The 14,910-nt window shown below is 46.2% G+C and overlaps 1 protein-coding gene across 1 annotated transcript in view; it reads right to left on the bottom strand.

Moving 5' to 3' along the window:
* Positions 1-839: 839 nt before the first annotated feature.
* Positions 840-14,910, bottom strand: part of LOC309578671 (uncharacterized protein) — a gene marked incomplete at its 5' end in the record, with an annotated part of 179,648 nt that continues 165,577 nt past the window's right edge. Inside the window, 18 exon segments of the mRNA XM_082291434.1 lie at positions 840-898; positions 3,272-3,349; positions 4,760-4,846; positions 5,490-5,543; positions 6,040-6,066; positions 6,331-6,384; positions 6,477-6,548; positions 6,972-6,998; positions 7,853-7,894; positions 8,239-8,310; positions 8,642-8,731; positions 9,216-9,260; positions 10,007-10,060; positions 10,970-10,993; positions 11,568-11,645; positions 12,115-12,159; positions 13,359-13,421; positions 13,997-14,041. Of these exon segments, the coding sequence (XP_082147560.1) occupies positions 851-898; positions 3,272-3,349; positions 4,760-4,846; positions 5,490-5,543; positions 6,040-6,066; positions 6,331-6,384; positions 6,477-6,548; positions 6,972-6,998; positions 7,853-7,894; positions 8,239-8,310; positions 8,642-8,731; positions 9,216-9,260; positions 10,007-10,060; positions 10,970-10,993; positions 11,568-11,645; positions 12,115-12,159; positions 13,359-13,421; positions 13,997-14,041 (1,005 nt within the window). The 3' untranslated portion in view covers positions 840-850.

Below are 14,910 nucleotides of genomic sequence, written 5' to 3'. Positions count from 1 at the left end.
CTAGAAGGATTGGCACTCAGGTTTCTTTTAATATTAATGGTACATCCTAACAAATTACTCAGAATTAAAACCTTTGATATACTAAGGGTGTGCTCACATTCTAACTGAGGGTTTGTAACCAGTTAGTGACATGCTGTTAACTCCAACTGTGTCCACATACCACATATTTACAGCTGGGTTAGTAATTCCACTCAGCTTCAGTGTCATACTCTTGTTGGAGAATGAGCATTGTCCTACAAACCTGGATCAAATCCTCATCTTACTACAGGAGGGCACATCTCCTCATTCTCCCAGGCTGCCAGTAGCTCTTCCAACCCCTGGCTGCTCTGGGTGCATGAGATGCTACAAATTACCTGACCACCTGCACCCAGGGTGCTGATTTGAGCACTGACGCAGTGCAGTGGCTGTGAGTTATGATTACAATGGCAGAAGAGTCTTTGCTAGAAAAGAAATGTTTGGAACTCTGCAACAATGAGACAGCCCACTGCTACCTTCTCAGCTGGAGGGTATGGGTTGAGTAAGTCACATGAGCATGTGGTGCAGCCTTTCCTTGGGTGGTTCCTAAGCTTCCTTGGCCATAATAAAAGCCCAAGCAAGCCTATGAAAAGGCATTCTAGTGACAGTGTTAACAATGACTTTTCATGCTTAGCAAGTTTTTGGTGTTCCCAGCAGCAGTCTAGAGCTGGGGGGAACAAGACCTGAAGCTGCTGGAATCCTGCTCTCCAAAGGCATAATGTCCTGTCTGCCAGGCCTGTGACCTGGTGCTTCAAGCAGGTGCAGCAGTGCAAACAATCACCATGCAGGGAGCAAAATTACTCAGGACCTGTTCAAGGATATACATTTATTAACATTACAGTACCTTATGCCAACATCCTGCTACTGGCAGTCCGTCTGGTCCCTGCAAAATTGAATTTACAGATTCAGTTTTCCTGACAGGGACTTAAGTGTCAGACCCAAAAACCTGAAGCTCGCTCGTCACAACGATGAAAGGTTTAGCAGCATTGTTAATTACCATGCAAAACCCATTTACTGTATATGCACAAAAATGAATATGCAGGCAACATAATCCATGTGTCACGCACAACACAAAATTGAATACACCTCAGGGTTAAAAAAAAAAAAAACAGAAATCTCCACTTTTTTCCTTTAAACAAAGAAAACATATACACATACAAAGATTTGAAATCACAGTTCGTTAACTTCATAATCTGCTTTATAAAGTAGTGGTTTTTGCCATCAGACGTATATATGGAAAGCATGATGTGGGAATGTATTTTTTGTTAAAATGTGCTTTTCTGTTCAGGGGAGGTGATGTAGGTATTTTTTTCCTAGATGGTATCCTAATTGTGTTAAATTTGATCCTGCAGTACTTAGTTTCTTTAAGAAATCTTGAGTTGCTGAACTGAGAATAGGATGAGTTGTGGACTATGCAAAGGGAGTGAAAATATTTGTCTTGTTCCACTGGAGATACAAGAAACATACAAAAATCAGAAAGCCAGAAGAGCTCTCACTGACCAGGAGAACACTGGAAAGGAAGGATCCCATTAGAAGAGGAACGAGCTATGTATGACCAGCTCTCTCAAGACACTTTAGAAGAAATAGCTGACTTCAGCTGCCTTTCCTGATGCTGGATTTTTTAAAGCTCTTGGATCTCCGATTACATGAATTTCTGCATGTAGAGCCACAGAGAGCACACAAGCACTGACCCTTCCCTCAGAGCCACCTCCAGACTCGCTAGGGGTGGGAAGATGTGTATGCAGCAGAGAGAACTGCTAGTGCAAATACAGGTCAAAACGCAATTTTACATTTTTTACTGTAAATGTTAGTCATCACATTTTTTGTATTCTGTATTGATTTTATATGTAAAATAGCCCATGCCCAATAAAACAGATGCAGTGAAGTAAGGTAACCCTCTCCAGCTACTCACAGTGTAACAAGTCATGCTTTCCTGTAACCTTAGTTAGAAAACACACATTTTTTTTTTCTGCAGACACAGTCAATATTTTGGTCTGTAACTATTAAAAAAAAAAAAAGGTAAAACTTGTACATTTGCCAGAGTTTTCTGGGGGTGATGGGTACAGGGTACAAGGTGCAGAGTGGTTGTTTGACTGAAAACATCCTGACCTGCTGTTAAAGTGCACCCTAACACTGATGGTCAGGGGGTTGACTTCTGCCCTGGGCTTTTTCTCCTTGTGCACTCAGAATACTTATTTTGGCCATCGTAAAACTGCCACACCTTTCTACCATGTTTCACTTGAGTAACTCCAAAATGACTCTTCATGGCTGTGTGTGAGGCTCGTGCTGATGCTCCTGGATTGAAAGCCCAGCAAGCCTCCACTGCACCCTGGACTGCAGAACAAAGTCAACACTCCAACCAACCTGCAGCTAACCAGGAAAATCCACCAGTGCTTTACTAACTGGTCATGTTGTAGTTAATTGGAAAAATCCCCTACTGCAGTTTCCAATGCCTTCAACAGAGATGGGTCCTGTGTTTTCTGTATAGTTAAGATGGGAGATGCTTGGGAAATAGAACAAATCTGGGGAGTAAATATGAAGAGCTAGAGCAGTCCTGCTGTTAGGAATTGGTTCCTTGGACACATCTGAAAGTAATTTAACTTTTTGAAAGAGAAACAGCTTACTGCCCTTTTGTTTCTCTGAGGACAACTGCAAATCATCTAATACGCAGCATTTTCTATGGTTAGAAAAATGAAAATAAAACAATGACCTCTCTTAGCTAGCCGTGCAGAGCCCTTTGGGGAGCAGAGCACAAACCTTCCTGCATAACCACTGGACCCAACCTGAGCTCTGGGCAGAGCTCTGTGCTGACACAGCAAAACCCTTCTGATGCCCAGAGTGCCAGTGGCCCTGCTCTGCAGGACTAGCCTAGCTGTTCATTAGAGGAAAGCTTTTCAAATCCCAGCTGGGAATGGGACTCAAAGGGCTGCAGCAGCACAGGCACAAGGGGAACCAAACTGGGCTGTAGGTACTGAGAGAATCCATAACTGATTTTGAGCATCTGTTCCCATAAAGGGACTGGCATCCCCTGCATGTTCTCCCATGATTTACACTCCTTATCTAAAGTCATTTTAACTGGGAAGAAGAAGGCACAACACATTGGCAACCTTCCCCAAATGTCAGAGTGAAACATCTTGTTCCAGCTCTGCTGCCTTGTGTCCTTCCTCTCCCTGGAGGGCTTTGCTCCTCAGGACAGAGCTTGGCCACAGCAGGAACACACACAAGCCATGCAAGAAAGACAGAGCAGATACTGTACCAAAGGGCAGGGCAGGCTCACCCCATCCAGGCCTGGCAAACCTGGATCCCTTTTGCTGCCTGCAATGCTATGATCTCCCTGTTGGGAAAAATGACTGCTTGTTGAGAATGATAAAGGACACAGGAGTTATACAGACAGACACCCATGTTTCAGCAGAGGAGGAGGAGGATGGGTCTAGAGCTTCACAGCTCCATTTCTGATGACACAGCAAGTCAACAGAGTGGTTTTATGGTAGGGAATTCACAAGACGTGCAGAGTCTGTCATCTGGGAAAGATCTTCTGTACACAAACCAGAGATTCACATTTGTAAAAGCACAGTGAAAGAGATAAAGGGTAAATCACTTAACATGTCATGAGAGGAAAAAATTAATTGTAGTTTATATTCAATCTTCAGGCAAAATAAAACATATTGACTAAAGGAGCTTATTGCTGGTGTAGTGGAGCTACACAACAGCCTTGGCTGCCATAGCTGTGCTCAGAGAGTGAGGAAAGTCACATGCTCAGAGAAGAAATGGGTTTTGAATTGTCCTGGAGCAAGCAGCTGGCACTCTTAATTAGGTGCCTCTGAACTAAGTTCTAAACAGCTACATTTAAGTAGTTTCAATTCAGTATTTGCTACTTCTCATCCTGCAGCTTCAAAGCACTGCAGGGAAAGGATCTCTCTAGTTTTAGTCATTGTATGAAAAACAATAGTAAAAAGGAGGTAAATTTTACCAGGTCAAACAACTTCTTATAAACCACTCTAGATTTTTTTTTTTTTTCCTGGGCTGTATCTAATGAGTGAGAGGCTCTGGAAGTGAACTTGGGAGATCCTGCTTCCCCAGGCTCAAACACCCAGGAGGTTTCCTGGAAAGCCCACGGGGGTACACCCTGCACGGCGGTGGCCCGGGGTGTGTCTGGGAAGGGACAACTCTGAGCCACCGGCTGAGAAACCAGGCGAGGTCTCTTCTCCCAGAGGCACTTCTTGGGAGCCTGGGGATCTCCAGCTCATCCATCACTTATCTTTGGCAGAACTGTAATGCCATCAACTCCAACATGCTTCCCTGGGCTCATCCCTTGCTTGGTTTGCAGGGATGAAGGGATGTAGCTGCCCTTCTTTTCAAATTGCCTCCCATCCATTGCACCCAGCTACTCCCTGATTTCAAACACACTCAGAAGCCAGGCCGGCAGCTTTGCTCTATCTCCTGAAGAGCTCTACTGAGGTCCATTGTTCCTGACTACAATAAGAAGGTCTTTACACAAAGATCCTTTATTTTTACTGCTGTGGCTTGGTCCCATCTGGCCAGTGAGGAGCCCTTATAGCGAGCAGTGAACTTCCAGCAGTGCAGATAAACCAGTATGAAAAGTGAGAAAACAATAACCATCTGCTCTGATTTACTGCAAAAGAGAGAACTCCCAAATCCTCCCTCCTTTTCCCTGGCTGCAAAGCTGTGGCTCCTTTTCAGCCTCGGCAAGCCGTGCTTAGGATGAGTGAAACGGAAGACGTACCACGGGACAAGGCTGATCCAGTCCGGGAGGGCCGGGTTCCCCCTTCTGTCCTTTGGCCCCTTTTCTCCCCGGTACTCCTCGTTCACCCTGTCAGCACAACAGGAAGATATCAGGAGCAAGGGAAAGAAACACCTTTGCTTCGTGTCTCACAGCACTTGCAGAGTCCCAGTCCTCCCCCAGAGTAGGGACACTTGCACTAGTATGACCTCAGCTGAGTAGTGAAATCACTGTGAAAATCTTTGGTTAAAGCTGGGTGGAAGTATTGTAATAGATAATTTTATAACAGATTGACTAAATGACTAGTTTCTGCTGGAACCCAGGTCAGTATCTGACAGCAAGTGGGAGCAGCAGCTTTCAGCTGCTGCCCTGTGCTCAGCTGGGCTCCTGGCTCCTGCTGGGTATCCCTTTGTTTAAGGGTCCCTGTAACAAAGCCTTTGACTTGGATCCATTTCCAAGGTCTGTAAACCAAGACCAGTGATTCTTTGCAACCTGGAGCTGTCAGGTTGCTCCATTTCCCCACAATGGTTGTGCTGGGGTGGGAGTAGGCTTGCCAAAACCCTTCCAAGTGGGTAGGAATTAACTGCCTGTCCTGCCCTACACTGGGAATGTGCGAGTCCTTGGGCTTCACGGGCGGCCTTTCACCACTCGCCCCCAGGGCAAGCAGCACTGCCTGCCAAAAAGAGCAGCCTGTCCTGCCCCACAAGCATCAATACAGCCATAACCCACTTACCTTCTCGCCTCTTTCACTTCTCTCTCCTTTCTCTCCTCTGAGGCCTGGGAAACCCTGTCACCACAATTTTTAGGTGGGAAAAATGAAAAAAAAAAAAAGTTTTGTAAGTTTAGTGTGTGAATGTCCAGACATCTCAGTTCAACAGGAGCCAACTCCAGCCATCAGCCCATCCTGCCATGGTGAAGAACAACATTTTCTTCCTGTTGACTTGGTATGTCAGCAGTTTCTTGGGAAAACTGGAGTGCTTCACCACACCCCAGTAACATTACAGCTATTAGAAATTTTCATTTCACTGAATCAATACAAATATTCTCAGTTGGAAAGGGAAGCAAGCCCTGGCAGCACCTTTAGGTGAGCAGTTCTGCTGTGCAGTGGAAGGAGCCCAGCAACTGGCCTGAATTCAGCCCTTTCCTACAGCCATCATTCCATGGGCATTGTGTTTAAGGGGGAGCAGTCTATACAGTGTTAGCTACATATTTTCCAAACAATCTCAAGTTACGTGTGTGTTATTTGTGTTTCTACATGAGTAATTAATGGTTTCCATACTCACATCCAATCCTGGCTCCCCTGGCTTTCCCTGCAGATGTAAAAATAAAAATTACGATGGGCTGTGTTGAGTTTGGTGTCACAGACAAACTTTGATCCAGTTGGTTTAACATGGTAGTGAGAGCATGGGCTCATCCAGGAGCCCCTGGGGTTGGAGGCTGCTCCTTTGCAACCCACCAGGATAGTGCTGGTCCAGCTCTGCAGTTCTGGCTGGACTCCCCACAGCAGGATTTTACAGCCCCTGTTTTAGGATTACACCCCAATGTTCCCGCTCCTCTCCCACACCTGTGATTACCTTCTCTCCTTTGGTACCAGGTAAACCAATGAGCCCGGGAACACCTGGGAGACCCTTAAATTAAAAAGAAACAAGGCATTGGGATTGTTTCCTCTGAGACAGGTTTCTGTCAACAGCCAGAACTGAGATTTGGGAAGACAACTCACCGCAGGTCCGGTGTCACCGTGGTCCCCCTTCTCACCACTGTCACCTTTTTCTCCCTTTGCACCATCCAAACCCTGCAGAAATGAAATGGATCAGCCAAGGATACCTGGCAGCTCTGCCCAGGGCAGCCACCCCACGCACCCACCACCTCCTACCCCTTTTCTGGGGTGCTTACACCCACACTGCTGTTGATGTTTTGCTCTTGACCACATCATATAAGAAAACAGCTGAAAATACAGGCTTTAAGCCTTTTGGTTTGGAAACCCTGACTCTCGCCAGCCCTCGGGACTCTGCTGGAGGAGGGGTTTGGATTGTAAAAGTTTGGAAGGAAAAATGGCTTGTTTTCCAAAATGCCAACTGCTGAACATTGTAACCAAGGGATGTGTTGTGACAACAGTGACAAAAAACTCAGTCTCCAGAGCTGACAGGCCTTTGTGGGCCTGTAAATAATGCACTGGCAGCTGGGAAACTGGGTGACATTTCATTTATTGACTTACTTTAGGCCCCTGGATTCCTGGAGGACCCTGTGGGAAAGACAGTGGTGCATTTGAAAAAACCCAGAATTTAAAAACATACCCTAAACTTTCCTTCCCAAAACCATTTCTTGTTCAATTTACAGGCTGACAATGGTCAAGTATTTCTTTTCAAAACAGGTGGCAATTTATTTTGTTCTCCAATGTCAAATCAAGGGGCAGGGGAACTGAAAAGGAGCACTCTGTGTAACAGGACAACACAAGCTTTGGAGTGAGAGCCCCCAAAAGCTTTGCTGAAGAAAGTGACAGGAAGCTCTGGGGGGTGGCATTATGCCACCACAGCCCTTCACACCTGGGCAGGGCTGGGATACCTCCCAGGCTGTGAATGCCACCTGAAATGCCACCTGCTTTTGAAGCATGGTCTCTCAAGGTGAACCTTGGACCCCACAGAGGCATCCCAGCCTTCCCAATGTCCTTGACAACTTCTTTTGGAGCATTGTGGGCACCAAACCCCTTCAATATCTCCATCAAAAGTGCTCTGTGTGTTCATCACCACCTGCGCCCTCTTCCAGTGCAGCTGATGGCAGAAAACTTAATGACTTGGGTGAATTTAGGGGAATAAAGACACTGTCATGGTTGGGAACAGATTTTCCCATTCCACAAGATTTTATCTTTTCTCCATCCCAAGGAACAACTTGGTTTTTTGCAAAATGAGCCACGAACTCTGATGTACTCTCCTAAATCAGGTGCTCTCATTTCTCCAAAGCCAGGTCAGACTGTACCACTTCCCTGATGTTTTTCCCAGATTCGAAACAGCCCTCAATGATTAAACAGAACAAACCACCCTTGTCCTTATCTAATCACATACAATAACAAATCTTCAGGAATTACTTCCAGAGTCCTACCATAGGGCCAGGTAATCCAGGGGGTCCAGGCTCAGGTATGATCTGCAGAAGGGAATTAAACAGCACATTAACAGGGCTGGGCAAGAGAGAAGATGGTTCAGGAGAGGAAACCTCACAAAGCCCAGAATCATGGTTTAATGCCCAATTAATTATAACATCAGCATCCAATATCTCAACCACCAATACAAAATCTAAAGTAACTTTGTAGTGCCAAGTGTGCAAGCTGCTCTTCCCTAATGAATAAACCCCATTTAGACACTTCTGAAAGTTCTTGTAGAAAACAGTTGGGTTTTGCTGATGGATATGAGACTGGTGGGTCCATCCTGCACCCCCAACTTTGCCTGATCCTGTGTCATGAAAGAGACTTTATGTTGCCAAGATCTTACATGATTATTCTGCAGACATGGTGACCCCGTGTCTCCTTTTTCTCCTTTGTCTCCTTTTGGCCCTTCTGCTCCCTGAAAGATAAAAGTGTAACACTGATGTGCTGCGTCTTCCAGGAAAGCAAAAATGAGAGAAAAATAGGTTTGTCTCCCTCTAAACACCAGCCTTGGCTCAAGCAAAGGTCATGTTCATCTCCAAGGGACTTTGAAGAAATATTTTCTCCTCCTTGATACATTCTGAATAAGCTGATTAGAAATGGAAATTCAAAGCTCCCACCTCCACAGTAAGGTGGTGTGGAGAGGTCATTGCTTAAATCAGCCAACCCAGCCCCATTCTGAGCATTTGCAGAAATCAGTGCATTAAAGAACCAAGAGCACAGGGACAGGGACAGACAAAGGGACATACCGGGGGACCTGCTGAGCCCATTTCTCCTGTCTCTCCTTTCTGCCCCATGATCCCTGCGCTGCCCTGGTCACCCTTTGCTCCTTTGGGACCCTGGCAGTTGAGAGAAAACAACATGTTTAGGAGAAAACTCTGAAAATAACCCCCCACAACAGCCACTTCTGCCTTTCTGCCGCTTCCCTCTGCATCGCAGCGTGAGCTCACCAGAACACGTTTTAACGTTCAACCTCACAGATGCCAATTTTGAGGGCGCAGCAGAATTTGGCTGGGCTGCAGGAGGGATTGCAGCCATTTGGGGTTGGGAAGGTTGACAAAAAAAATTTGAGACAGCATCTGATGAACTGCTTGTAAAAGGAGCCCCTTTATCTTGGCAGACGCAGCCACAAGCAGCATTGGCACGCCCAGAGCAGAGCAGGGGCTGCAGGCAAAGGGCCATCAATTCAGAGAGACACAGCTGACACTACACAGCAGAGCTTGCTTCTGGCAGCCTGGATTTGCTTTTCACAGACACACAGGAAGCTTCCTTTTCATTTGGCTCCTGGCAAGGTCTTGCTCAATCCAGCCGTGCCCCGCTCACCTTTTCACCATCCATTCCAGGTGGACCTGGCAAGCCCAGCTCTCCCTGAAGGGACACGAAGAAAGAGGAGCCCATGGTAAATTAAATTAAGAACTCATTTCGGGAGAGCATTTTGCAAGAAAATGGGTTATTCACACACAATTGTTGTGGTTATGGGTTTGCCTCTGCCAGGCTCAGGACCAAGGAGGTGTCAGTGACACACTAGCATCACCAGCTGATCTGAATATTGACAGAGAGACCTCAAAATGAACTGAAATCCTGCCCCATCCCATTCTTTCAAGAGCTACTTTTCTGCAAATTACATTCTTCTTTTTAAGAAACTACAGCTGGCTGCAGGTTACAGACTATTGCTTGTGAAGCAGGAGGACAGCAGGTCCTGGGATATGGTGCTGGAGCAGTAAGCAGCACACAGGGAGGGTGGGAATGAGGGTGGCTCAGCACAGCCATGGGACTGCTAGCCCCTCTCAGGACTGCTTCTCCCACTTCTGCCTCCTGCCACAGACAATGAGGCAGTCTCAGAGGGGCTGGGATTTTGTCTGTCAGGTGTGGGACTGGGACTGGATTCGTTTCTGGGACAGCATCCTCTGGAAGAGGCTGAAGGCCAGAGACAGGTCAACAACATTTTGGCTTTTGTGTGAAAGACACCTTTTTTTCAGCCAGAGAAAGGGCAAAATATCACACACATAGCCTCAAACTCCTCTGCAGGCCACTTCAACTGCCTTATTTTGGCTTGGGAGACTCTTCATGGAGAGCTACTAATGACTGTGTTGCTTGGCAGAGGTCAGGCTCACCTTGGGACCTGGAGCACCTTGGGGGCCTGGTGGCCCTTGGGGACCTGGTGGACCCTGAAACACAGTAAACAAAACAGGCTTGATCATGACTCGCATGAACATGGCACGCTGTCCTCGTACTGTGGGGATGAGCTGGGAGCAGCTCCCAGTCAGGATCTGCAAGAGACACTTGGGTGAGTTCAGTGGAGATGAATTCAAACACTGAGATGAGCTCAACTGACACAGAGTGACCCAAGGTCCCTCTGCCACGGGGTTGTTCATGCGGAACAGAACACAATGGCAGCGGGTCAGGTGTACAGCTGCAAAGACATGGATTAAGAGGCAAAATGCCTTTAGCTGGAGGTGTGACCCCAGATCTGGTGGTCCCTTTTTTCATCCTGCCCACTCCAACCAACCAGCCTGGGAAGCAGCATCCTGCTGAGAGCAGTGTCAGCCAGCCAGGGAGGTGCAACTAAAGAGGGGAAACAAAGGAGGTTGTGTGAGCACTAACAACAGGAAAACCTTGCACACTTAAGTAATTTTTCCTGGGCACTGCTGGATGCAAAGACCACAAACCACCTTGAGATGAACAAATGTTTTCCAACTTGCAAATTACTTCAAGCAGCAAAATTTGATGAAAATCAGATGAAAACCAAACCAGTATCATATCCTCAAGCACCTTTCTCCATGGCTACACACCCAAATGCTGTTACATTTAGTCACACTGGAAGTCTTTCCAGAGCCTTGCCCCCGAGACAGGTCAGTGCACAAACACTGCAAACAGTGAATAAGCAGGAAAACAGCAAAGTTAGTGAGGTTCAGTGAGGTGCCCCTCAGCAGTCTCTGCATGCAGAACATCGGACAGGGTCTGGGTCCAGCAGATGAAGCCTCCAGATGTTTGATGGAGCCTCTCCAACCACTGCACTCCACAAACTCTACTCTGAAAGCTGCGTGCAACGCGGACATCTGGCAAACGGAAATTACCAGCACTTTGTGTATCCCTGCAGCCTGTTATAAAACAATTAGGATGGTTCTCAAATATGTCTGTAATTAAGTATTTATTCTATTCAGCTTATTTCATCCTAATGATAAGGTCAGGGCACTGTTCAGTTGGGCATGTTAAGGCTTGGGTGCCATTCCACATCCCGACTGCTGCTTGCAGAGGATGTGCAGTGAAAAGAACAGCTCCACACCATACCACGGGAATCACACCCTGCTGCTGGCAGCATTTAAGCTGCAATGTGGCTGCTCACACCCTTTGCATCAGGTGTTCATGTCACAGGTGTATCAGGTTGCTTTTACCTGCAGAATGTTAACTCACATCCCACAGCTGGATCCCATGAGCCTGAGCTCACAGCCTCAAGTTCCAACACTGTCTTTGCTGCTACAACCTAAATATCCCCAGCCCCCAGATGCAATCAGCTCTTTCTTCCCTCCAAACCAGCTCTGTGCCAAAACAGAAATCTCAGGAGCCTGAGACAGAGGACAAGGATGGACATGTCACAATGTCACTGTGGCAGAGCTTGGCAGGTTTCAGTCCTTTCCCATGAACTGCAGGACTCAGCCTTGGTGCAGGGCTTACCTTGAGTGCGTCCAGGATTCGGCCGTCGTAGTCGATCACGACGGTGTCTCCTTGTTCCCCTTTCAGCCCGGGGGGACCCTGCAGCCAGGGATGAATCCTATTTAATGTTACAGCACTGAAAGGAGGCTGGTATGAAAGCAAAGACCTGACACGCAGCGTTTGGGGGTTATCACCTTACAAACAACCTGGGTTTAACCAGTCCTTAGTCTGACAGCTGGAACTGTCAAACCTCAAAAGGCCATCAATTTGTGAAATGGAGAAGTGCATAAAAATCCTCACTTGATTACCCCTATTCCCAACTTCCCTCTTGAAAAAAAAAAAGGGTCACAGGATGGTCATGTGGATAAGAAAATTGGACTTGACTGATTTCCCATGTCAGCCTTCAGTACCTGTGCAATCATTTGTTTAAATATGTACCATCTCTATTTTCTCACACTGAACTGGTCCTGAAGTGATTCATTCACATACTAAGCAGCAAGAGGTGGTGGGGAACAGCTATGGTTGAGACAAATACACAACTCCAAACTGAAATCATGAACATCCATACCCGGGGTCCAATGGAGCCAATTCCTCCCTTCTCACCAGGTTCACCCTGAAAATCAAAAATCACATTTTTTTTCAAAGAGACCAAGGAAAATATAAAATATTTATTCTAAAAATACTGTACCCACCCATAAAGATATGCTTTACATTAAGAAAAAGTATGACACCAACAAGGGACTGCTTCTCCTTGCAGAAAATAGATTTGACCTGAGAGCAAATATATTTTGCAAAAAACAATGTTGGTATAACAACAAGAGAAGTAAGAGAAGGTCTCATTGCAGGGGGAGCAGAGTGGCCAGCTCGGGGCTGAGCTCCAGCTCCTTGTGCTGGTTTCACATGGCTCCCTTTGCTTTAGGCTGAGTTTTGCATGTGGAAAGCTTCAGCTGAGATGCTTAAACCAATTTCAAGGGTGAGTTCAAGGAAAAGTTCTGTGCCAAGTTGATCCTTTTCTTCTTCCTCTTTTTTGTTTTTCCCCCTCCCCTCCTTTTCATAATTTTTTTTTTTTTTTGAAAGTTGGCAAGGTTTAAAAAGTCATAGTACTCTTACAGCAATGACCTGAAATTCGGTTCAGGATTCAAAAGATGTCCCATTTGTCATACCCATGTTATTCCCCTTGCTGACCAAATTAAAGTGCTCCAAAAAGTAAAAAATGGTAAAGAAGTATAGAAAAAAATCCTAAATTCAACCAGCACTGCTACTCTGGTTCTAGAAAAAAATTACTAAGGTTCACCAGAACCCATTTTATTCCTTACACACATTTTCTTGCCCAATAAGAGAACACAGCTCTTTGATATAGAAAATATTAGTGCATCCAGATCCTATTAAATATAAAGCAGTTGAGGGTGTCTGGGTCTCCTCGCCACCACTTAACAAACCCAGGTTAATTGCATCTCTCAGCAGTTTTGGAGGTCAGGAGAACAGGAGAGCTCTCAGGTGCTTGGGGCTCTGAAGCAATGCCACAACCATCAAAAACATGGGATCAAAATGTGACCAGAGTTCTACCTTTTTTGTGGAAAAAGGCAATTCAATGGAAAATGTGCAAGTAGATGACTTACAAACTCTTATACTGATCTCTGCTTGAAGTCAGCTTTCATCAAATCACCAGGAAAAGATAAAATACTCTTAATATTCCTCATTTTGTGTCAGTTTTGGCACTTTACGAGCCTTTTAGAAGGCAAAGGCCCAAAATACTCAGCTAGAAGCCTCTGCCTCAGCAGTGCTGTGCCCAGAGATCCAGCTTTTCTTTACCTTCAGTCCTGGGAAGCCATCTGTGCCATTCTCTCCCTTGGGACCCACGCTTCCTTTTTCTCCCTGAAAACAAAGCCATTTAGACAAATGATATACAGGGAGGATGGAGAACAGATTTCTTCAAGTTATCATTTTCTTGATTTATCTTCATTTTACATACACAAAGGAGCAAAGCTCTGCTTTTAGCTGTAAAACACATCACCTTGCCAAGGTGCAAACGGGAAGTTTTTGAGATAAAAATGAAGCTTTCAGATTCAGCAGCTTGGCTATGGGTGGTGTGTTCAGCCATGAAGCTGGCCCTAAAACCACAACATAGAATCATAAAATCACAATGTTTTGTGTTGGAAGGGGTCTTGAAGATCATCCAGTACCAACTCCCTGCCATGGGCAGGAACAACTTCCACTGGATCAGGTTGCTCCAAACCCCATCCAACCTGGCATTGGACACTTCCAGGGATGGGGCAGCCACAGCTTCTCTGGGCAACCTGCGTCTCACCACCCTCACAGTTTGTTGATCTTTTTCCTCATCAGAGGAGAAATGTTTCTCAACCTGCCCTGACTGTGATATGGAGCCAAAAACCAGGCAGCAAAAGATGCTGCTCAACACATGCAATAGATGGACATGCAGTGGAACGTACCTTAGGGCCCACAAGTCCTGGTTCCCCAGGGATCCCATCATCACCCTGATGAAATGAAATATAAAAAGTGAAATACACAGAGCTTGTACACACTTATCAGGTTCCAACACATCATTTCACCTCACTGAGTGTTGCACAGACCTGAAACCCACTCAGGTTTGCAGAAGACCAGGGGAGAGCTGCAGCAAGAAGCCCAACAGGTTTCAGTGTAGCCCCCTGCTCCCACCCATCCCTGCCTCTGCCTCTCCTGCTCCTGCGAGGGTGGATGGGCATCTTCCAGAATTTGGTTACATCAGGCCCTGGCAAAGGTCTTGTCCTACTTTCAACAGAAATATTAAATTCCTTTAGGCTTTTTGGGTCCCAAAGACCGCCTGTAAGCTGCCACCCATCCTCATGGACTTCATCACAAGTCACCAACGCCCTCTGCCAGGAGAGGTTTTCTGGTTTTGCTTGTGCTTTGTTGTTCTCCTGGAGTAAAACCACTTAATGGGTGCTGAAGAGGTCAGTTTTACCAGCCAGTTATAAAATTTTTAAGCCAAATTCTGGCCTGAAAAACACCCATGGCCAAACCTGGTTTGGGGCAAATCAGTAAGAGGGAAAGGCTGGGCCCTGTCAGTGGTTTGACTTCACTTAAAGGCAGTGATTTATCCACTTCTCAATGGCACCACCGGGAGAAAACATGGGGAGCTTGGACATGTGAATCTCTCACAGTCTTCAATGCCACACCCAAGCAGCATTCCTGGCCTTCAAGGGGACATTTCCCACGGGGCTGCAGTGCTGCATGGTGATGGCCATCCCAGGGCCCCTGGTCGGAGAACATCCTCCAGGCACATCTTGGTTCATTGAATTACTGGAGAAAAAGGCTCAGGACCTACTGCTTTGCTTGGCATTTGCTGTTTTATTCTTTGTCTATT

This window comes from Coloeus monedula (genome assembly GCF_965178545.1).
Source record: "Coloeus monedula genome assembly, chromosome: 15".
In the NCBI taxonomy this organism is placed as follows: domain Eukaryota; kingdom Metazoa; phylum Chordata; class Aves; order Passeriformes; family Corvidae; genus Coloeus; species Coloeus monedula.
The sequence above is the reverse complement of the archived record's forward strand: the minus strand, read 5'-3'. Positions and strand labels throughout refer to the sequence as shown.